The sequence below is a fragment of the Macaca thibetana genome, chromosome 10 (assembly GCF_024542745.1).
Source record: "Macaca thibetana thibetana isolate TM-01 chromosome 10, ASM2454274v1, whole genome shotgun sequence".
Lineage (NCBI taxonomy): Eukaryota > Metazoa > Chordata > Mammalia > Primates > Cercopithecidae > Macaca > Macaca thibetana.
In genome coordinates this window covers 12,209,115-12,229,149 of record NC_065587.1, presented here as the reverse complement: position 1 = coordinate 12,229,149, position 20,035 = coordinate 12,209,115, and the positions used below count along the sequence as shown (strand labels likewise).

At 50.4% G+C, this 20,035-nt stretch overlaps 3 protein-coding genes and 1 long non-coding RNA gene across 9 annotated transcripts in view; 3 read left to right on the top strand and 1 right to left on the bottom strand.

The window, feature by feature from the left end:
* The window catches only part of CBY1 (chibby family member 1, beta catenin antagonist), a 628,117-nt gene extending 622,236 nt beyond the window's left edge, over nucleotides 1–5,881 (top strand). For all 6 annotated transcript variants that reach the window (XM_050806379.1, XM_050806377.1, XM_050806380.1 and 3 more), the window contains 3 exons: nucleotides 2,931–3,036; nucleotides 3,117–3,235; nucleotides 5,184–5,881. In XM_050806379.1, the coding sequence (XP_050662336.1) occupies nucleotides 2,931–3,036; nucleotides 3,117–3,235; nucleotides 5,184–5,261 (303 nt within the window). In that variant the 3' untranslated portion in view covers nucleotides 5,262–5,881. The remainder of the gene's footprint in view (nucleotides 1–2,930; nucleotides 3,037–3,116; nucleotides 3,236–5,183) is intronic.
* GTPBP1 (GTP binding protein 1) overlaps nucleotides 1–20,035 on the top strand; it is a 310,687-nt gene that overhangs the window by 238,656 nt on the left and 51,996 nt on the right. The gene's annotated exons all lie outside the window — the stretch shown is intronic.
* Nucleotides 6,314–8,583, bottom strand: LOC126963790 (uncharacterized). Its single transcript, XR_007729233.1, has 3 exons — nucleotides 8,521–8,583; nucleotides 8,193–8,294; nucleotides 6,314–7,751 (listed from the first exon to the last, which is right to left on the bottom strand). It is a non-coding gene; the product is annotated as an uncharacterized LOC126963790 (long non-coding RNA).
* On the top strand, nucleotides 16,203–19,085 carry TOMM22 (translocase of outer mitochondrial membrane 22). Its single transcript, XM_050806396.1, has 4 exons — nucleotides 16,203–16,366; nucleotides 16,594–16,712; nucleotides 17,472–17,589; nucleotides 18,351–19,085. Exons 1-4 carry the CDS (start codon nucleotides 16,250–16,252, stop codon nucleotides 18,423–18,425), a joined length of 429 nt encoding a protein of 142 aa, XP_050662353.1. The 5' UTR covers nucleotides 16,203–16,249; the 3' UTR covers nucleotides 18,426–19,085.

Here is a 20,035-nt window from a genome sequence, read left to right as displayed (position 1 = left end):
CCAAGTGCTAGGATTACAGGCGTGAGCCACTGTGCCCAGCCAGTATTATCGAATTTGACTTCTACTTTATTCTGTGACCTTTTCCTACAGAGCTGGCTGTGCAGACTGGCCATGTCTTCACAGAAGGCGAGCGGGGTTGAACAACAAGGCTGTGGGGGCTGAGCATTCATTCCAGGCTTCAGGTCTCAGAGTCTGTTGTCTCCTGTTCCCAGCGAAACAGGCTTCAGGTCTCAGAGTCTACTGTCTCCTGTTCCCAGTGAAAATCATGGTGGGGGCAGCCCCGCTGTGGCCAGAGCTGGGCATTCTGTGGAGCAGGCCAGGCAGAGGCTTAGGCTCTCAGTTTCTGGTGCCCCTGAGGCTCCCTTTTCTCACTGCCACATGTCAGAGATGCAGATACACCTGGCAGTCCCTCTGGGACATCCTCTGTCCTAACCCCACACAGCGTAAGAGCAACAGCGTGCTTACGTGACGTCTGTTTCTGACCATGACTTGAAGTCGGTCCTCCCCTACATTGTTTTCCACATTCTGACAGGTACTTGTAAGCCTTGGGAGGGAAAAAGGCCTCCACAGCACTCCGTGTGGTCTCTGGTGGATTTTATTAGTTCCCCATTATTATAGGATAACGACCCAGATCTTGGGAGCAGCACAGATGACCCTTGGTGGCCTCACTCCAGCTCTCCTTCCTGCCCTTGCCCTCTGCACACCCTGTGCTGCAGCTGCCCAAGCCCCGTGTGAGCCTCCTCTGTGCACGCTACTCCTTTTGCCTAGAATGTTCTTCTCTATTAATTCAAGAGCTATTGATTGATACCTTTCTGTGTGCCAGGCACTCTCCTAAGCACTGGGCATGCAGAAGTGGATGAAGGAGGGGAGAGGGAAAATATCAAATCCCTGCTTTCATGGGGCAGATATTTTAATGGAAGGCTACAGAAAATAAGCTAATTTATATCAGATGGTGATACATGCCAGACAGCAAAACAAAGCATAGGCCTGGGATGGGGTGTGGCTGAACACTGGGGATGGAGCTGTCATTTTCAACAGGGTGGTCAGGAAGGCCTGACTGAGAAAGGGACATTTGAGCACTTACCTGAAGGTCTCCCCCTGTTGAGCAGGGGCAGAGCTGGTTGAGGGCAGAGCTGGTCATTCCCATCCCTGGATACCCAGTACCGAGTCCTGAATCGGGGTGCGTGCTCAGTGAGTTGTAGAAATGAATATACAGGCCGGGCGCGGTGGCTCATGCCTGTGATCCCAGCACTTTAGGAAGCTGAGGTGGGCACATCACTTGAGGTCAGGAGTTCAAGACCAGCCTGGCCGATGTGGTGAAACTCTGACTCTACTTTAAAAAATACAAAAATTAGGCTGGGTGCGGTGACTTACGCCTGTAATCCAGCACTCTGGGAGGCTGAGGTGGGCAGATCACAAGGCCAGGAGTTCGAGACCAGCCTGGCCAATATGGTGCAACCCTGTCTCTACTAAAAAATACAAAAATCAGCTGGGTGTGGTGGCACACATCTGTAGTCCCAGCTACTGGGGAAGTTGAGGCAGGAGAATCACTTGAACCTGGGAGGCAGAGGTTGCAGTGAGCCAAGACTGCGCCACTGCACTCCAGCCTGGGCGAAAGAGTGAGACTCCGTTTAAAAAAAAAATAAAAATAAAAATAATAATAATAGGCCGGGCGCGGTGGCTCAAGCCTGTAATCCCAGCACTTTGGGAGGCCGAGACGGGCGGATCACTAGGTCAGGAGATCGAGACCATCCTGGCGAACACAGTGAAACCCCGTCTCTACTAAAAAAAAAAAATACAAAAAACTAGCCGGGCAAGGCGGCGGGCGCCTGTAGTCCCAGCTACTTGGGAGGCTGAGGCAGGAGAATGGCATAAACCCGGGGGGCGGAGCTTGCAGTGAGCTGAGATCCAGCCACTGCACTCCAGCCCGGGTGACAGAGCCAGACTCCGTTTCAAAAAAAAAAAAGAAATAATAATAATAATAAATTAGCTGGGTATGGTGGCACATGCCTGTAGTCTCAGCTATTTGGAGGCTGAGATGGGAGGATCACTTGAACTTGGGAGGCAGAGACTGCAGTGAACTGAGATGGCGCCACTGTACTCTAGCCTGGGTGACAGAGCGAAACTCCATCTCAAACAAAAAAAAAAGGAAAGAAAAGAAATGAATATATAAATTGTACTCTCGCATGTTAAGAAGCAACTCCTCCTCCTCCTAATTGTTAGAATTTTATGTCTTTTCCACAACATATGTAGCTCCATATTAAGCAAATGAAACTTATTATATTTAAAAAGGATCTTTTACTTAACAATTTATAGTAGGACTGCTTAAACTATTAAATGTCAACTAGGTGTAAAATAATTCAATTTAGGCCGGGCGCGGTGGCTCAAGCCTGTAATCCCAGCACTTTGGAAGGCCGAGACTGGCGGATCACGAGGTCAGGAGATCGAGACCATCCTGGCTAACACAGTGAAACCCCGTCTCTACTAAAAAATACAAAAAACTAGCCGGGCGAGGTGGTGGGCACCTGTAGTCCCAGCTACTCAGGAGGCTGAGGCAGGAGAATGGCGTAAACCCGGGAGGCGGAGCTTGCAGTGAGCTGAGATCCGGCCACTGCACTCCAGCCTGGGCAACAGAGCAAGACTCCATCTCAAAAAATAATAATAATAATAATAATAATAATTCAATTTATACATTTCAGCATATATAGCTTTTCTAGAAACATCTAATGTATAAAACAGTATATTTTTTATCTCATAATTAAACTTTTGCTGTACATCATTTGATTTTATGGCCTTTAAAAAAATCATTAAACGTGCCAGGTAATGATTAGAGAAATGAGTTGTTGGGGTCATATTGTTGGCGGAAGAGGAACTGGGATGAGGGCGTGTTCTGGGCCTGCTGAAGTCGTCACGTAGCATCTCACCCACAGTTGGATCGGTCAGCCCGGGAGGTGGAGCTGGGCTTGGAATATGGATCCCCCACTATGAACCTGGCAGGGCAAAGCCTGAAGTTTGAAAATGGCCAGTGGATAGCAGGTGAGCTGTACTTCCTGCCATTTTGTCAAACAAGATTGTAGGAGGAAGCCCTCCTTTAACTAGTTCTGTCCTTCCTCCAGAGACAGGGGTTAGTGGCGGTGTGGACCGGAGGGAGGTTCAGCGCCTTCGCAGGCGGAACCAGCAGTTGGAGGAAGAGAACAATCTCTTGCGGCTGAAAGTGGACATCCTGTTAGACATGGTGAGGCAGGTGACGGGCAAGAGATGCCTAGCTTCTTCTTTTGGGGAGGCTCCACCTCGAGTCATTTAATCCAACAGATATCTCCTCAATGCCAGTTTGGCCAGGTATGTTGCTTTGTGTCCAAAGACACACTCAAGAAACAAGACACAGTTCCTGCCCTCACAGTACAGGCAGGTGAACCGTAAGCATAATTAGAGTGGTGAGGACCCAGCTGGAGTCTGCACAGGATCTGCATAGCACACGAGCGAGAAGTTAATTCTGTCAAGTCAGGAGAGCTTCCCAGAGGAAGGGATATCTGAGCTGAATGTGGAAGGATAATGGCAGGAATGGAGGTTGGATGAAGGCATTCCAGGAAGAGGGGAAGAGCTGGCTCATGGCTTGGAAGTGTCTCATACCAAGTAGGCATTAATCAGTGCCCAGCACAGACCTGCTGAGGGGCTCACACTGCATTAGCGTTGGTTTCTTGTGACTGTTAAAAATCCAGCAACCCACTGGGCCTAGAGGAGCCTGTGAAGGTTCAGAGGCAGGAGAGCACGCACTGTAGTGGTGAAGAGCACACACTCTGGAGCAAAATGGCCTGGGTTCCTCGCCCAGCTCTGCTGCTGACTGACTGCTCTGTGACTTAATTTCTTCAGCAATAAATGGCATAATAGCTAATTGTGGTGGTGCACCCCTGTAGTCCCAGCTACTCAGGAGACTAAGACAGGAGGATGGCTTAACCTCAGGAGTTTGAGACCAGCTTTGGCAACAAAGTAAGACCCTTTTTTTAAAAAAAAAAAAAAGAACTAGGCTGGGCATGATGGCTCACACCTGTAATCCTAGCATTTTGGGAGGCCGAGGTGGACGGGTCACAAGGTCAGTAGTTCAAAACCAGCTTGACCAACATGGTGAAACTCTGTCTCTACTAAAAATACAAAAATTAGCCGAGTGTGGTGGCATGCACCGGTAATCCCAGCTACTCAGGAAGCTGAGGCAGGAGAATTGCTTGAACCCAGAAGGCAGAGGTTGCAGTGGGCTGAGATTGTGCCATTGTACTCCAGCCTGGGTGACAGAGTGAGACTCCGTCTCGGGAAAAAAAAAAAAGAAAAAGACTGACATTTTAGGCTGGATGGTTCTTTATTTTTATTTACCTATTTATTTATTTAAGACAGAGTCTTGCTCTGTAGCCTGGGCTGGAGTGCAGTGGCGTGATCTCTGCACACTGAAACCTCTGCCTCCTGGGTTCAAGTGATTCTCCTGCCTCAACCTCCCGATGAGCACTCGCCACCATGCCCGGCTAACTTTTGCATTTTTAGTAGAGATGGGGTTTCACCACGTTGGCCAGGTTGGTCTCCAACTCCTGACCTCAGGTGATCTCCCTGTCTCAGCCTCCCAAAGTGCTGAGACTACAGGCGTGAGCCACCGCGCCCGGCCTGGATGTTTTTTTTAAAAATGAGCATAATCGTTGTATCTACCTTACAGTGAGTTAGTACAAGCAAAGCACCCAGCCTGGCCGACAGAGTGAGACCCTGTCTCAAAAAACAAACCAAAAAACAAAAACAAAAAAACCCTAAGGAGGAGAGTGGCGTTCTTTTTCCAGCATTTTCTCCCCTAATCCCCCTTATGGGAGCTACAGCTTAGAATCAATTTAAACTATAATCCCTTAGCCTTAGAATCACCAGTATCTGCCTTTGACATCCTCTGAGACCTGCTGTCCTTCGTGCAGGGAGTGCCATGCCCTCGTGGGTGACAGCGTGCTGACAGAGTGGACTGTGAATATTCTTCAAGGACTTGTGGTCCTGGGCCATCCGGGGTTGCATTCTACCCCGTTTCAGAGGGTTTCCCACCATGGAGGCCAGCAGTGCCAGAGAAGTGCCAGGGGGCCTTTCCTCCACGTGTAGGGCCGGCCTTGCCAACATGAAACATCTAGAAATGTGCTGCTTACTAACAGCTGCTGCTTTACTTTCAGCTTTCGGAGTCCACTGCCGAATCCCACTTAATGGAGAAGGAACTGGATGAACTGAGGATTAGCCGGAAGAGAAAATGAACACCCCAGAGACATTTATTGGGGAGTAGGATGTAGCTAAGTGCTTTTTTTTTTTTTTTTGCCCAGACTAGTGGATTCGGTCCTGGGAGAGAGTATCATATAATGGGACCCACAGGCACTGGCACCCTTGGGTTGGCAATAGAAGGTGACATGGAATGGAGAAAACCAAGATTCCAGATGGGGACAGTAACTAGAAGGTGCTTCAGATGCACTGCCTGCGGATGCCAGTCTGAAAACCAGACCGCATGGAGGCCTGGGGCTGCTGATGAGCCTTTGGGTGCTCTCCACACACAAGATTGCAAACATACATGTCCCAGAATAGCTCTGTTGGGCCCTGTTGGGAGAAGTGGCTGGAGTTCATTCTCTCACCCCCTTACATTGGGGTTTGGGGTTTGGCAGCAGTTCTGCAGAGCTCCGTGTTGGGGGTCATGGATGAGTGGCTCTCTCGGCTCTTAAAGGCAGGCCTCTCTCCTTGCCTTTAAAGAATCCTCCTTCCTCACACCTGGCCTCCTCTGGCTTCAGCTTCTCAGCAGCAAGCACCAGCCTTCCACAGCAACACTATATTTTTATGCTACTTTCCTGTTTGCACTACTATTTTTATTAAATGATGTTAAATAATCTCTCTGTGACCAAAGTGACTAAAAAGAGAACCATGAGTTCCTCAAGAAGTAAATGGAGCTGGCCAGGCATGGTGGCTCACACCTGTAATCCCAGCACTTTGGGAGGCTGAGGTGGGCAGATCACCTGAGGTCAGGAGTTCGACACCAGCCTGGCCAATAGAGTGAAACCCCGTCTCTACTAAAAATACAAAAATTAGCCAGGCATGGTGGTAGACACCTGTAGTCCCAGCTACTCGGGAGGCTGAGACAGGAGAATTGCTTGAACCCAGGAGGCAGAAGTTGCAGTGAGCTGAGATCACACCACTGTACTCCAGCCTGGGCGACAGAGCGAGACTCCGTCTCCAAAAAAAAAAAAAAAAAAAAAAAAAAAAAAAAGAGCCTAGCCAGGTGTGGTGGCACACACCTGTAATCCTAGCACTAGCACTTTGGGAGGCTGAGGCAGGGTGATTGCTTGAGCTCAGGAGTTCAAGACCAGCCTGGCAATAGCGAAACAAAATACAAAATAAATTTTAGCTGGGCGTGGTGGTGCACACCTGTATTCTCAGCCTCTCAGGAGGCTGAGATGGCAGGGTTGCTTTGAGCCCAGGGAGGTTGAGGCTGAGGTGAGCTGTGATTGCTCCATTGCACCCCAGTCTGGGTGACAGAGCAAGACCCTGTCTCAAAAAAAAAAGTAACCGGCGTCTGGAGTCTAAGCTTCTGTTGTTCCATCAAAAGACAGAATTGTCCGGGCATGGTGGCTCACACCTGTAATCCTAGCATTTTGGGAGGCTGAGGCAGGTGGATCATCTGAGGTCAGGAGTTTGAGACCAGCCTGGCCAACATGGCAAAACCCCGTCTCTACTAAAAATACAAAAGAAAATTAGCTGGGCATGGTGGCACATGCCTGTAGTCCCAGCTACTTGGGAGGCTGAGGCAGGAGAATCGCTTGAACCCAGCAGGCGGAGCTTGCAGTGAGTTGAAATCACACCACTGCACTCCAGCCTGGGCGACAGAGCAAGACTCCATCTCAAAAAAAAAAAAAAGACAATGTTTAGTGTGTGGGGAAATGTCACCCTTGCAGGAGAGCATTCCAGCTTTCCTGGGCATTGGCAGAGGCTGATGCCAAACAGAAACAATCTCTGCTCAAATTCGCCTGCCCTCCTGCTTCACGGTGTTGGAACTGGCCAGGACCTGGCAGAACCTAGTGGTTGGTGTGAGAATTTGTGCCTTAGGCAGTATGAGCTGGATTTTTCTGGCAGGAGGAGGGAATCCAGCTCCTGAAGTCAAGCCAGAAGGAACTGAGGGGGTGGGGACGTGGTGCCCAGGACTTTAGGGACAGGCTACCATGGCTAGCCACTGCTGAATGCCTGGCACATGCCTGGCACCAGGCTCGCTTTGCCCTCACTGTCTCATTTCCCCTTCAGCTCAGCCCTATGGCAGGGGCTGTCAGCACATCCATCTGCAGAGACGGAAACTCTGGGAGGTTCACACACTGATCTAGGATCACACAGTGGAAGTGTTGGAGCCTGATTCACACAGCCCGCAGTGGAAGAGAGGAGCTGGGGGCGGCAGTGAAAGGGAGCTGCTGTCTGCAGCCCATCCTTATGGCCAGCAAAGCACTCTATCGGGGGGATGGATAGAAGGGCAGATTTTTAGCTCCAACCCATAACCTTACTCTCTGATACAGGAGAGAATGTTTAATACAGAAGAAATTGGAAAAGGATCCACATACACGCAAGGTGCAAATCTTCAGGTGCAGATAATAGGAGCAGTGGAGTTTGCTTATGCCTCGGCTGGTATCAATGGGGACCCTTTATTAAGTACTCCCGATGCCGGACACCCCCCGATGCCGGACACCCCCCGATGCCGGACACCCACCGATGATGGACACCTCCCGATGCCGGACATCCCCCAATGATGGACACCCCCCGATGCCGGACACCCCCCGATGCCGGACACCTCCCCGATGCCGGACACCTCCCCGATGCCGGACACCCACCGATGATGGACACCCCCCGATGCCGGACACCCCCCAATGATGGACACCCCCCGATGCCGGACACCCCCCGATGCCGGACACCTCCCCGATGCCGGACACCCCCCGATGATGGACACTCCCCGATGCCGGACACCCCCCAATAATGGACACCCCCCGATGCCGGACACCCCCCGATGCCGGACATCCCCGATGCCGGACACCCCCCCGATGCCGGACAATGATGGACCCCCCCGGATGCCGGACACCCCCCCGATGCCGGACACCCCCCCCCGATGCCGGACACCCCCAATGATGGACACCCCCGATGCCGGACACCTCCCCGATGCCGGACACCCCCCGATGCCGGACACCCCCCGATGATGGACACCCCCCGATGCCGGACACCCCCCGATGCCGGACACCCCCCGATGATGGACACCCCCCGATGCCGGACACCTCCCCGATGCCGGACACCTCCCCGATGCCGGACACCCCCCGATGCCGGACACCCCCGATGATGATGGACACCCCCCGATGCCGGACACCCCCTGATGCCGGACATCTCCCCGATGCCGGACACCCCCCAGTGCCGGACACCCCCCGATGATGGACACTCCCCGATGCTGGACACCCCCCGATGCCGGACACCCCCCGATGATGGACACCCCCTGATGCCGGACACCCCCCGATGCTGGACACCTCACTCACATGACCCTTTTTCAAGTTTGTTATCCCCATCGCCATTTTTTAGATGAAGAAACCAACCCAGCACGGTGACACGGTGGAAGGGGTGTGGCCAGGACTGAAACCTTGGGCATCATGTGGGCATATTCAGTTGTCACAATGGTGTGGATTCCCCCACGACCAGCACCATTAGGACCTTTGGGGGTTGCAGCCAGGGACCCTAAACATCCTGTGGTAGGAGGGCCAGTTCTGCAGTGAAGAAGGAATTTCTTTTGAGTGAGCAGGGAAGCAAAAGCCATTGTTATGAGCAGATAAATGCTATGATCCAACCGTGCTTTTAAAAGGCGCTGGGCGTGGTGACCCCTACCTGTAATCCCAGCACTGTGAGAAGCTGAGGTGGGTAGACTGCTTGAGCTTAAGAGTTTGAGACCATCCTGGGCAAAATGGTGAAACCCCATCTCTACTAAAAGTACAAAAAGGTTAACTGGGTGTGGTGGCGTGCACCTGTGGTCCCAGCTACTCGGGAGACAGCGGTGGGAGGACTGCTTGAGTCCAGGAGGCAGAGATTGCAGTGAGGTGAGATCGTGCCATTGCACTCCAGCCTGCTGACAGAGTCAGACCCCATATCAATCAATCAATCAATCAATCAATAAAAATAAAAGGATCCCTTTGGTGGCTGTGTGGTGAGAACAGACTGAAGGAGGCCAGGCCCTGCCCAGGGAGGCTGCAGTAGATGAGGTGAGGTGGTCTGATTCTGGATAAGACTTGAAGGTGGAGCCTACCAGTGTTTGCTGATGGGCGAGAATCAAGGACAATCCTATGAATGAAAGTCTTTAGGAGAAAAGGAAAAAAAAAAATCACCCATATATCACCTTTGAAATTCTTCATCCTCAAAGTGGCCAGGCACATGCCCAGCATTTCAGGAGGTCAAGGAAGGAGGATTGGCTGAGCCCAGGCGTTTGAGACCAGTCAGGGCAACATATTGACACCATCTCTACAAAAAAAAACTTTAAGTTAGCCATGCGTGGTGACACACACTTGTAGGACCAGCTACTTTGGAGGCCTAGGTGAGAGGATTCCTTAACCTGGGAGATCGAGGCTGCAGTGAGCCAAGACTGCACCACTGTATCCTCCAGCCTGTGCAACAGGGCAAGTCACTGTCTCTAAAAAAATTTAAAAAGGGCCTGGTGCGGTGCCTCACGCCTATAGTCCCAGCACTTTCGGAGGCTGAGGCGGGCGCATCACCTGAGGTCAGAAGTTCGAGACCAGCCTGGCCAACATGGTGAAAACCTGTCTCTACTAAAAATACAAAAATTAGCCTGGCATGGTGGCAGGCACCTAATCTCAGCTCTTTGGGAGGCTGAGGCAGGAGAATCGCATGAACCTGAGAGGTGGAGGTTGCAGTGAGCCGAGACTGCACCAGTGCCCTCCAGCCTGGGCAACGGAGCAAGCCTCCTGTCTTGAAAAAAAAGAAAAAAAAAGGTTCTGTGGGCGAAAGGGAGGGAATGAATGCAGGATTAGAGGCAATAATGGGAGGAAGTCTGAGTTTGAGTCCTAGCAAGGGGAACTGCGCGCACAACAGGACAGGCATGGGCTAATGTGCACTTTTTAATGGGAGGGGCTTATAGTTTTTATAGGATTCTCAAAGGGAGCCATGCCCCGTCCCCCAATTAAGAGCTACTATATCACTTGTTTCTAATTCTGACAGGACGGAAACAAGCAAGGTGGAAATCTTGGGCTTGAGAGACGGGGAGTAGAGGAGCTAGGAGCCCAGCGTTCTTGAACATGCCTCTCCCATCCGATGGCAGTCACCTGGGCTTCTAGCGTGGGGCATTGCCACTCACTTGCTGACACCTTTGTCCACTGATGTGACCTCCATCCTGGCACCAGTCTCACCATGTCATCTCTGCTGCTGAGCCTTCCTCTTGAAGCCTTCAGCAATACCTCAGCCCTCTGGTTTTCTCTCTCCCCAATCTTTAAATGACTGATTCCACAGGACTGTCTTTTTTTTTTTTTTGAGATGGAGTCTGGCTCTATCCCCAGGTTGGAGTGCAGTGGTGCGATCTCGGCTCACTGCAACCTCCAACTCCCAGGTTTAAGCAATTCTCCGGCCTGAACCTCCTAAGTAGCTGGGACTACAGGCACGTGTCACCATGCCTGGCTAATTTTTGTATTTTTATTTTATTTATTTATTTATTTTTTGAGACGGAGTCTCGCTCTGTCACCCAGGCTGGACTGCAGTGGCCGGATCTCAGCTCACTGCAAGCTCCGCCTCCCGGGTTTACGCCATTCTCCTGCCTCAGCCTCCCGAGTAGCTGGGACTACAGGCGCCCGCCACCTCGCCCGGCTAGTTTTTTGTATTTTTTAGTAGAGACGGGGTTTCACCATGTTAGCCAGGATGGTCTCGATCTCCTGACCTCGTGATCTGCCCGTCTCGGCCTCCCAAACTGCTGGGATTACAGGCTTGAGCCACCGCGCCCGGCCCTAATTTTTGTATTTTTAGTAGAGACGGGGTTTCACCATGTTGGTCAGGATGGTCTCGATCTCTTGACCTCGTGATCCACCCACCTCGGCCTCCCAAAATGCTGGGATTACAGGCGTGAGCCACTGCACCCAGCCAGGGCTCTGTCTTCTGTTCTCACTTTGCCTTTTCTTTTTTTTTCTTTTTTTTTTTTTTGAGATGGAATCTCACTCTGTCGCCCAGGCTGGAGTGCAGTGGTGCAATCTCGGATCACTGCAAACTCTGCCTTCCAGGCTCAAGCGATTCTCCTGCCTCAGCCTCCCAAGTAACTGGGATTACAGGTGCCCACCACCATGCCTGGCTAATTTTTGTATTTTTAGTATAGATGGGGGTTTCACCATGTTGGCCAGGCTGGTCTCGAACTCTGGACCTCAGGTGATTCACCCGCCTCGGCCTCCCAAAGTGCTGGGATTATAGGCATGAGCCACTGCCCCTGGCCTCACTTGGCCTTTTCTTTTCTTTTTTTTGAGTCGGAGTCTCACTCTGTTGCCCAGGCTGGAGTGCTGTGGCACGATCTTGGCTCACTGCAAGCTCCGCCTCCCAGGTTCACGCCATTCTCCTGCCTCAGTCTCCTGAGTAGCTGGGACTACGGGTGCCCACCACCACACCCAGCTAAGGTTTTTTTTTTTTTTTTTTTTTGTATTTTTAGTAAAGACGAGTTTTCACCGTGGTCTTGATCTCCTGACCCCGTGATCTGATCCGCCTGCCTCGGCCTCCCGAAGTGCTGGGATTATAGGCATGAGCCACCGTGCCCGGCCACTCTGCCTTTTCTAGATCATCTCATCTCCTTCCAAAGTTTTGAATACTCTGCATTGCATGATTTCCAATATTCTTTCTTATCCCTTGGAAATTCTATAATTATTGAAACAGGTTTTTTTTTTTTTTTAAATCATGTGTTGCTCTTATGAATATAAGCAAAATTCATTGGTTTTCCTAAAACTTCTCCACATTAGCATTGCGAATTACTTTCCATTTGGAGTCACTAATGTCTGTGCTTTTCACATAAGATTGGTCCCTCTACCTTCAATAGCATTAGTCTTCTAGCATTTCTTTCTTTTTTTTTTTTTTTTTTTTTTTTTTTTTGAGACAGAGTCTTGCTCTGTCGCCCAGGCTGGAGCGCAGTGGCCGGATCTCGGCTCACTGCAAGCTCCGCCTCCCGGGTTTACGCCATTCTCCTGCCTCAGCCTCCCGAGTAGCTGGGACTACAGGCGCCCGCCACCTCGCCCGGCTAGTTTTTTTGTATTTTTTAGTAGAGACGGGGTTTCACTGTGTTAGCCAGGATGGTCTCGATCTCCTGACCTCGTGATCCGCCCGTTTCGGCCTCCCAAAGTGCTGGGATTACAGGCTTGAGCCACCGCGCCCGGCCGCATTTCTTAAATGAACCCATAAAAGAACTAAAAGCCATGGGCACTGGGCTCTTAAGCTGCCCTTGAATTTATAAAGGGCTAGCCCGCTTTTTTTTTTTTTTTTTGAGACAAAGTCTCACTCTGTCGCCCGGGCTGGAGTGCAGTGGCACAGTCTTGGCTCACTGCAACCTCCGCCTCCCAGGCTCGAGGATTCTCCCGCCTCAGCTTCCCAAGTAGCTGGGAATATAGGCGTCTGCCACCACACTTAGCTAATTTTTGTATTTTTAGTAGAGAGGGGGGTTCACCATGTTAGCCAGGCTAGTCTCGAACTCCTGACCTCAGGTGATCCACCTGCCTCAGCCTCCCAAAGTTCTGGGATTACAGGCATTAGCCACCATGCCCAGCCCCACTCTTTTTAAAAAAGTACACTTTTAATACAGGAAAAAAAGCACAGTTCATAAGTGTACAGCTTGATGAATTATCCAAAATGAATATACAGCTAAGAGAACCATAGCATTCCAGAAGCTACTCTCCCCACCCTTTCCAAAATTAACCCTTCCAAGGGAATCACTGTCCTGACCTCCCACCATAGATTAGTTCTGCCTGTTTTTGAACTTTATATAATGGAATAATACAGCAAGTACCCTTTTGTCACATGAAAACTGTCTGATAGGCCAGACTCATGCCTGTAATCCCAGCATGTTGGGAGGTCGAGGAGGCTGGATCACTCGAGGTCAGGAGTTCCAGACCAGCCTGGACAACATGGTGAAACCCCGTCTCTATTAAAAATAGCTGGGGTACGCTGGGCACGGTGGCTCACGCCTATAATCCCAGCACTTTGGGAGGCCGAGGCGGGCGGATCACGAGGTCAGGAGATCGAGACCATCCTGGCTAACACAGTGAAACTCCGTCTGTATTAAAAATACAAAAAATTAGCTGGGCGTGGTGGCGGGTGCCTGTAGTCCCAGCTACTCAGGAGGCTGAGGCATGAGAATGGCGTGAACCCAGGAGGCGGAGCTTGCAGTGAGCCGAGATCATGCCACTGCACTCCAGCTTGGGTGATAGAGCGAGACTCCATCTCAAAAAAAAAAAAAAAAAAAAAAAATACAGGCCAGAGTCATGCCTGTAATCCCAGCTACTAGGGAGACTGAGGCAGGAGAATTACTTGAACCTGGGAGGCAGAGGTTGCAGTGAACCGAGATTGTGCCACTGCACTCCAGCCTCCATCTCAAAAAAAAAAAAAAAAGAAAACTGTTTGATAGAGTTGCCCTGTCCAAAGATGAAAGGGAGGCCTGGGGACAGTATCGGAGGGAGTGTGAGACACAGGACAAACACTCATTACTTCATCCTCATGCATCACAGAAGGATTTGAACTGTCCCATCCTGGGAGTCTCTGATTCCAGGTTCAGCTGGCTAAACATGTTTATCAAATTACCCTGTTTAATAACATGGCGCACGTTTTAACAAGAAGCACTTACATCCATCATATAGGCAAAAAGTAAAAAGATGGATAACACCTAATGCTGGGGAGGGTGTGGGACAAGGACACTTCCATTTACTGTACTATTATGAAAGTATATGACAGAGGCTGGGAGCAGTGGCTCATACCTGTAATCCCAGCACTTTGGGAGGCCAAGGCAGGCAGATCACCTGAGGTCAGGAGTTTGAGACCAGCCTGGCTAATATGGTGAAACCCCGTCTCTAATAAAAATACAAAAAGTTAGCCAGGCATGGTGGCACACACCTGTAGTCCCAGCTAACTGGGAGGCTGAGGCAGAAGAATCACTTGAGCCCAGGAGGTTGCAATGAGCTGAGATCATGCCACTGTACTCCAGCCTAGGCAACAGAGCAAGACTCCATCCCAAAAATGAACAAGCAAACAAAGATTTATATCTGCATACTTGCTGACCAGCTCACCCACTTACTAGAAATCTATGTCCTATGGGCCGGGCGCGGTGGCTCACGCCTGTAATCCCAGCACTTTGGGAGGCCGAGGTGGGCAGATCATGAGGTCAGGAGATGGAGACCATCCTGGCTAACACGGTGAAACCCCGTCTCTACTAAAAATACCAACAATTAGCTGGGCGTGGTGGTGGCACCTGTAGTCCCAGCTACTAGGGAGGCTGAGGCAGGAGAATGGCGTGAACCCAGGAGGTGGAGCGTGCGGTGAGCCAAGATAGTGCCACTGCAGTCCAGCCTGGGTGACAGAGCGAGACTCCGCCTCAAAAACAAAAACAAAAACAACAGATCTATGTACTATGCCTCAGTTTCCTCATTTCTAAAATGGGGATAACAGTGCCTACCCCAGTGAGCTGCTGTGCAGATTAAATGAGGACACACCACACCCACCCACACCCACAGGCACCAGAGCACCTGGTATTTAAGTGTTAACTCTTACCTTTGTTTGGTACATTGGGGAGATTGACCTGATGTTTTCCCAAAAGACTTCCAAGACACTAATTTATTCCTACCAATAATACATGGCTCAGGAAAATGAAACTGGATTAGTGTCTCTCAAAGGGTGACTCCAGGGAGGCTTGTTAAAATGCAGGTTTCCAGCCAGGGTCTGGGGAAGGGGCTGCAGGCGCCCTGTCCATGAAGGTGGCAGAGAACACCCCTAAAATAACCCAAGAAGCAGGCCAAGGAGATGGACAAGGAAGATAAATCTTTGGCCCTGGCCACAGGCAGAATTAAGAAATTTGGCGAGGCAGGGCGCAGTGGCATAGGCCTGTAATCCCAGGACTTGGGGAGGCTAAGACAGTCGGATTGCTTGAGCCCCGGAGTTCGAGACCAGCCTAGGCAACTTAGTGAAACCCTGTCTTTATATATATGCGTATGTGTGTGTGTATGTGTATATATGTGTATACATATACACATATATAATATATATACACATATACACATACACACACATAAAATATTTATTATATATAATATAGAAATACATATAGGCCAGGCGCAGTGGCTGATGACTGTGATGCCAGCACTTTGGGAGGCCGAGGTGGGCAGATCATTTGAGGTCAGGAGTTCAAAACCAGCCTGGCCAACATAGTGAAACCCTGTCTCCACTAAAAATACAAAAAATTAGTGGGGCGTGGTGGTGCACGCCTGTAATTCCAACTACTCGGGAGGCTGAGGCAGGAGAATCGCTTGAACCTGGGAGGCAGAGCTTTGAGCCGATATCACACCACTGCACTCCAATCTGGGCGACACAGCAACGCTCTGTCTCAAAACCAAAAAAAAAAAAAAAAAAAAGTTAAAATCTGACAAAAAGCGACCTGTTCCACTGTCTCTTGTGCCTGCGGTGATGGTGCGCCTGACTCCATTCGTGTTTTAACATCTCGATTCCCGGCAACATCTTTGGCCACCTAGTTTAGAATAAAGTGTTGTCTTGGAGCCTGTTGTACATTTATGAATAAACTTTTGTTAAAAAGAAAATACATCATCAAGAGATGATGAGCCACTCCTGCCCTAGATGTGAATTTAAAGTAAAACAAGCCCCCACAATCTTGCCAGAGTCAGCCCTTTCATCTTTGTTCTCTGAACTCTATTACCTGGAATTAAAACAACTCATTTGAAAAAAAGAAAAGCAGGTTTCTGAGCTCACCCTAAACCCGCTGAACAGAATGACTGCAGTGGCGCCCCGCAACCTCTCACAGGCCTCCCAGCTGCTGCTAATGCCCGCTGAAGCCCCAACGCCCGGGTAAGGCCAGGGCGGCCGGACCGACTGGGGCACTGGAGGACCCGGGGGCTAGAGGGCGCCGCTCTCTCCTGGCTCGCGCCTCGGTTCCCGGAAAAGTAGCTCCGTCCGTCGTTCGGCTGCGCTCACCTCCTTTCCGCTTCCGGTGTCCCCTACAGTCATGGCTGCCGCCGTTGCTGCTGCCGGTGCCGGGGAACCCCAGTCCCCGGACGAATTGCTCCCGAAAGGCGACGCGGAGAAGCCTGAGGAGGAGCTGGAGGAGGACGACGATGAGGAGGTACTAGGGCCTCGCGGAGTGCGGAGCGGGTAGCGGGCCAGTTCGTGGATGTGAGATCCGCATGGTACGGGATCAGAGCGAAGCGGCTTCTTTGGGAGGCGGAGTTGGGGCCCCGCTGGGCCTTGGGGTGCCCTAGCTCCAGTGGGGCTCGGCGGCTTCCAGTGCCGCAGCGGGGCCAGGAATGGATGTCGCTTTTTCGGCTAAGACCCGTGTCTTCTCCACCACAGCTAGATGAGACCCTGTCGGAGAGACTATGGGGCCTGACGGAGATGTTTCCGGAGAGGGTCCGGTCCGCGGCCGGAGCCACTTTTGATCTTTCCCTCTTTGTGGCTCAAAAAATGTACAGGTAAGGAACGAGGGCAAAGGCATTGGGTAGGTGCATGGGATGACCGTGGTGCTGTGAAAGAACACGGGGTTTGGAAGCAGCACACCTGTGTTGGGTGACCTTGGACTTGTACCCTATCCTTTCTGAGTCTCAGTTTCCTCTTCTGTAAAATGGGGATTCTTACCTGGCAGGGGTGTTGTGGGGGTTATTTCAGATTGTTGGAGATAATTAATGAATAAGGAGCTTTGTAAGAACTCAGGAGAATGTTAAACCGCCATCACTAGATGATACAGCTACCACAGTTGCTCCTCCTGTCTCTGGTAGGAGTATGGTGCAAGGAGCGGGTAGAATACGTTTATCAAAACATTGGAGTATGTAGGGCCGGGCGGGGTGGCTCACGTGTGTAATCTCGGCACTTGGGAGGCCAAGGCAGGTGGATCACCTGAGGTCGGCAGTTCGAGACCAGCCTGACCAACATGGAGAAACACTGTCTCTACTAAAAATACAAAATTAGCCGGGCGTGGTGACACACGCCTGTATTCCCAGCTACTCGGGAGGCTGAGGCAGGAGAAATTGCTTGAACCTGAGAGGTGGAGGTTGCGGTGAGCCGAGATCATGCCATTGAACTCCAGCCTGGGCAACAAGAGCTAAATTCCATCTTGAAAAGAAAAGAAAAAAAACCATTGGAGTATGTAATGTGAGAGGTTTGGTTACTGAGTAGTTCTTGCCTGTTTTGTTTGCATGTCTTCCTGCTCACCCTCTGGGGGTTTTCCTCTACAGGTTTTCCAGGGCAGCCTTGTGGATTGGGACCACTTCCTTTATGATCCTGGTTCTTCCCGTTGTTTTTGAGACCGAGAAGTTGCAAATGGAGCAACAGCAGCAACTGCAGCAGCGGCAGGTAAGCCCAGACCCTGGGCTTTTTGCCAGTGGTGGAGACGCAAGTTATTTCACTAACACATTGGTCCCCAGCCTTTTTGGCAGCAGGGACTGGTTTCATGGAAGACAGGTTTTACATGGACGGTGGGGTGGAGGTGACGGAGGGTAGGGGGGTTTCCAGATGATTCAAGTGCATTACATTTATTGTGCACTGAATTTCTATTATTACGTTGTAATATATAATGAAATAATTCTATAATGTAGAATGAGGGGGAGCCCTGAGCTTGTTTTCCTGCAACTAGACAGTCCTATCTGGGGGTGATGGGAGACAGTGACAGATCGTCAGGCATGAGATTCTCATAAGGATCTTGCAACCTAGATCCCTCACATGCACTGTTCACAGGGGTTTGTGCTATAAGAATCTAATGCTGCTGACCTGACAGGAGGTGGAGCTCAGGCAGTAATGTGAGCAATGGGGAACAGCACTAAACACAGAAGAAGCTTCTCTCACTTTCCTGCTGCTCACCTGCTGCCGTGTGGCTCGGCTCCTAACAGGTCATGGGCCAGTGCCAATACACGGCCCAGGGGTTGGGGACTCCTGTTCTAGCACCTGGGTTGACCAACAGTTAATGTGTGGGTGGGGATTGGGATTAGGCCCATGCTCTTTTCAGTGTCTGATGGTGCTTTCAGTATTATTTCTGTAGAAGTTGGCCCCATCAGGTATGGTGAGAATAAGTTCTCTAGGCCTGAATGATGCCTTACACCTCTCCTTTTCTTTTCCAGATACTTCTAGGGCCTAACACAGGGCTCTCAGGAGGAATGCCAGGGGCTCTACCCTCACTTCCTGGAAAGATCTAGATTGTTACTGCTGTTTGAGCTGTCTCGGTGGGATAAGTTTGAAATTCAAGTGTTTGAACTGCTGATTATTTGGATTTTTTTTTTTTTTTTTTTTAACTTTGGCACATTGATCTATCTAAACCTGGTGGGGAGAATTCTCCTCACATTGTCTCATGGAAAGACTCAACTTGCAACTGTGCCCTCCACACTATCCTTACTTCTGTCTTCACTCTGATACCAGAGTGCAGCCACGCAGACGGTTATTCCTGCTCTGGCCACCCCACTCCTTTCACCAAATTGCTCCTAACTGGAAGATGTCACTTTCCCCTTGTGGGTAGGAACCGATGCCAGTGGGAGGGATGTGCCCCTGACCATTAACGACTGCCTTTTTTATTTTTTAATTTTTTTTTTAAAGAATGGAGCTGTTGGGGAGGGACATGCACGCAATGTGAAAGACAAAATGCATTACACCTGTAGTGTAAAGCGGCCACTCTGAATCCCTATGTATGAAGAGGAGGGAGGCTGGCTGCAGCTTCAGCCACAGAATGGGGACTGTGGAAGACAGATCAGGAGTTCATTTCCCCGGCACAGTTTGGTTGTTAGACCTGTGTGTGTGTTTAAAAAAACAGAAGTCAGTGCTCACTTTTTGTATTTAAATATTAAAAATGATTCCAACTGAAAGTGTCATCCTAAGTACCTTGAAACGAGACCAGGTCAGAGACACGTACTGCCCCTCACATTTTCTCATCTAAACCAGCAGCACCTCCGTCTTAACACCCATAGGCCCAAATTGTTTCCGAAAGTGAAAAAATTCATTTTTAGCCAAGTACTTCTTTTTTTTTTTTTTTTTTTTTTTGAGACGGAGTCTCGCTCTGTCACCCAGGCTGGAGTGCTGTGGCGCGATCTCGGCTCACTGCAAGCTCCACCTCCCGGGTTCACGCCATTCTCCCGCCTCAGCCTCCGAGTAGCTGGGACTACAGGCGCCCGCCACCACGCCCGGCTAGTTTTTTGTATTTTTAGTAGAGACGGGGTTTCACCATGTTAGCCAGGATGGTCTCCATCTCCTGACCTCGTGATCCACCCGCCTCGGCCTCCCAAAGTGCTGGGATTACAGGCTTGAGCCACCGCGCCCGGCCTAGCCAAGTACTTCATAGCAATCTTTGCCCTGAATTTAGGCAGTCACTTTGAGATCCAGCAGCCTAAAACAAAGGATTGGGTCTATGTACTACTTTAGTCTGTGACACTGTGTAATTTATAAAGTATTTGTGGGGAATAACATAATACTGATTTCTGGGGAATAGGGGAGGGGGACAGAATTTTTTTGCCTGAGACCAGGTCTAACTGGAGTACAGGTGGTGTCATTTGGGTTCACTGCAACCTCTACCTCCCAGAGTCAGGTGATCCTCCCAGCTTGGCCTCCTGGGTAGCTAGGACTACAGGTACACGCCCACCATGCCCAGCTAGTTTCTTGTATTTTTGGTAGTCAGGGTTTTGCCATGTTGCCCCAGCTGGTCCTGAACTCCTGAGTTCTAGCCATCCACCCGCCTCCGACCTCTCAAAGTGCTGGGATTACAGGCGTTACCTACCACACCCGGCCAGAGTAAACCTTTTATGTGAATTATTTATTAGAT

What these genes read in the sequence shown, in the direction of transcription:
- TOMM22 (XM_050806396.1), top strand. Translation starts at nt 16,250, where the DNA reads ATGGCTGCCGCCGTTGCTGCTGCCGGTGCCGGGGAACCCCAGTCCCCG. An exon ending in AGGAGGACGACGATGAGGAG is followed by an intron (nt 16,367 to 16,593) that starts GTACTAGGGCCT and finishes TCTCCACCACAG; the next exon opens with CTAGATGAGACCCTGTCGGA. An exon ending in GTGGCTCAAAAAATGTACAG is followed by an intron (nt 16,713 to 17,471) that starts GTAAGGAACGAG and finishes TTTCCTCTACAG; the next exon opens with GTTTTCCAGGGCAGCCTTGT.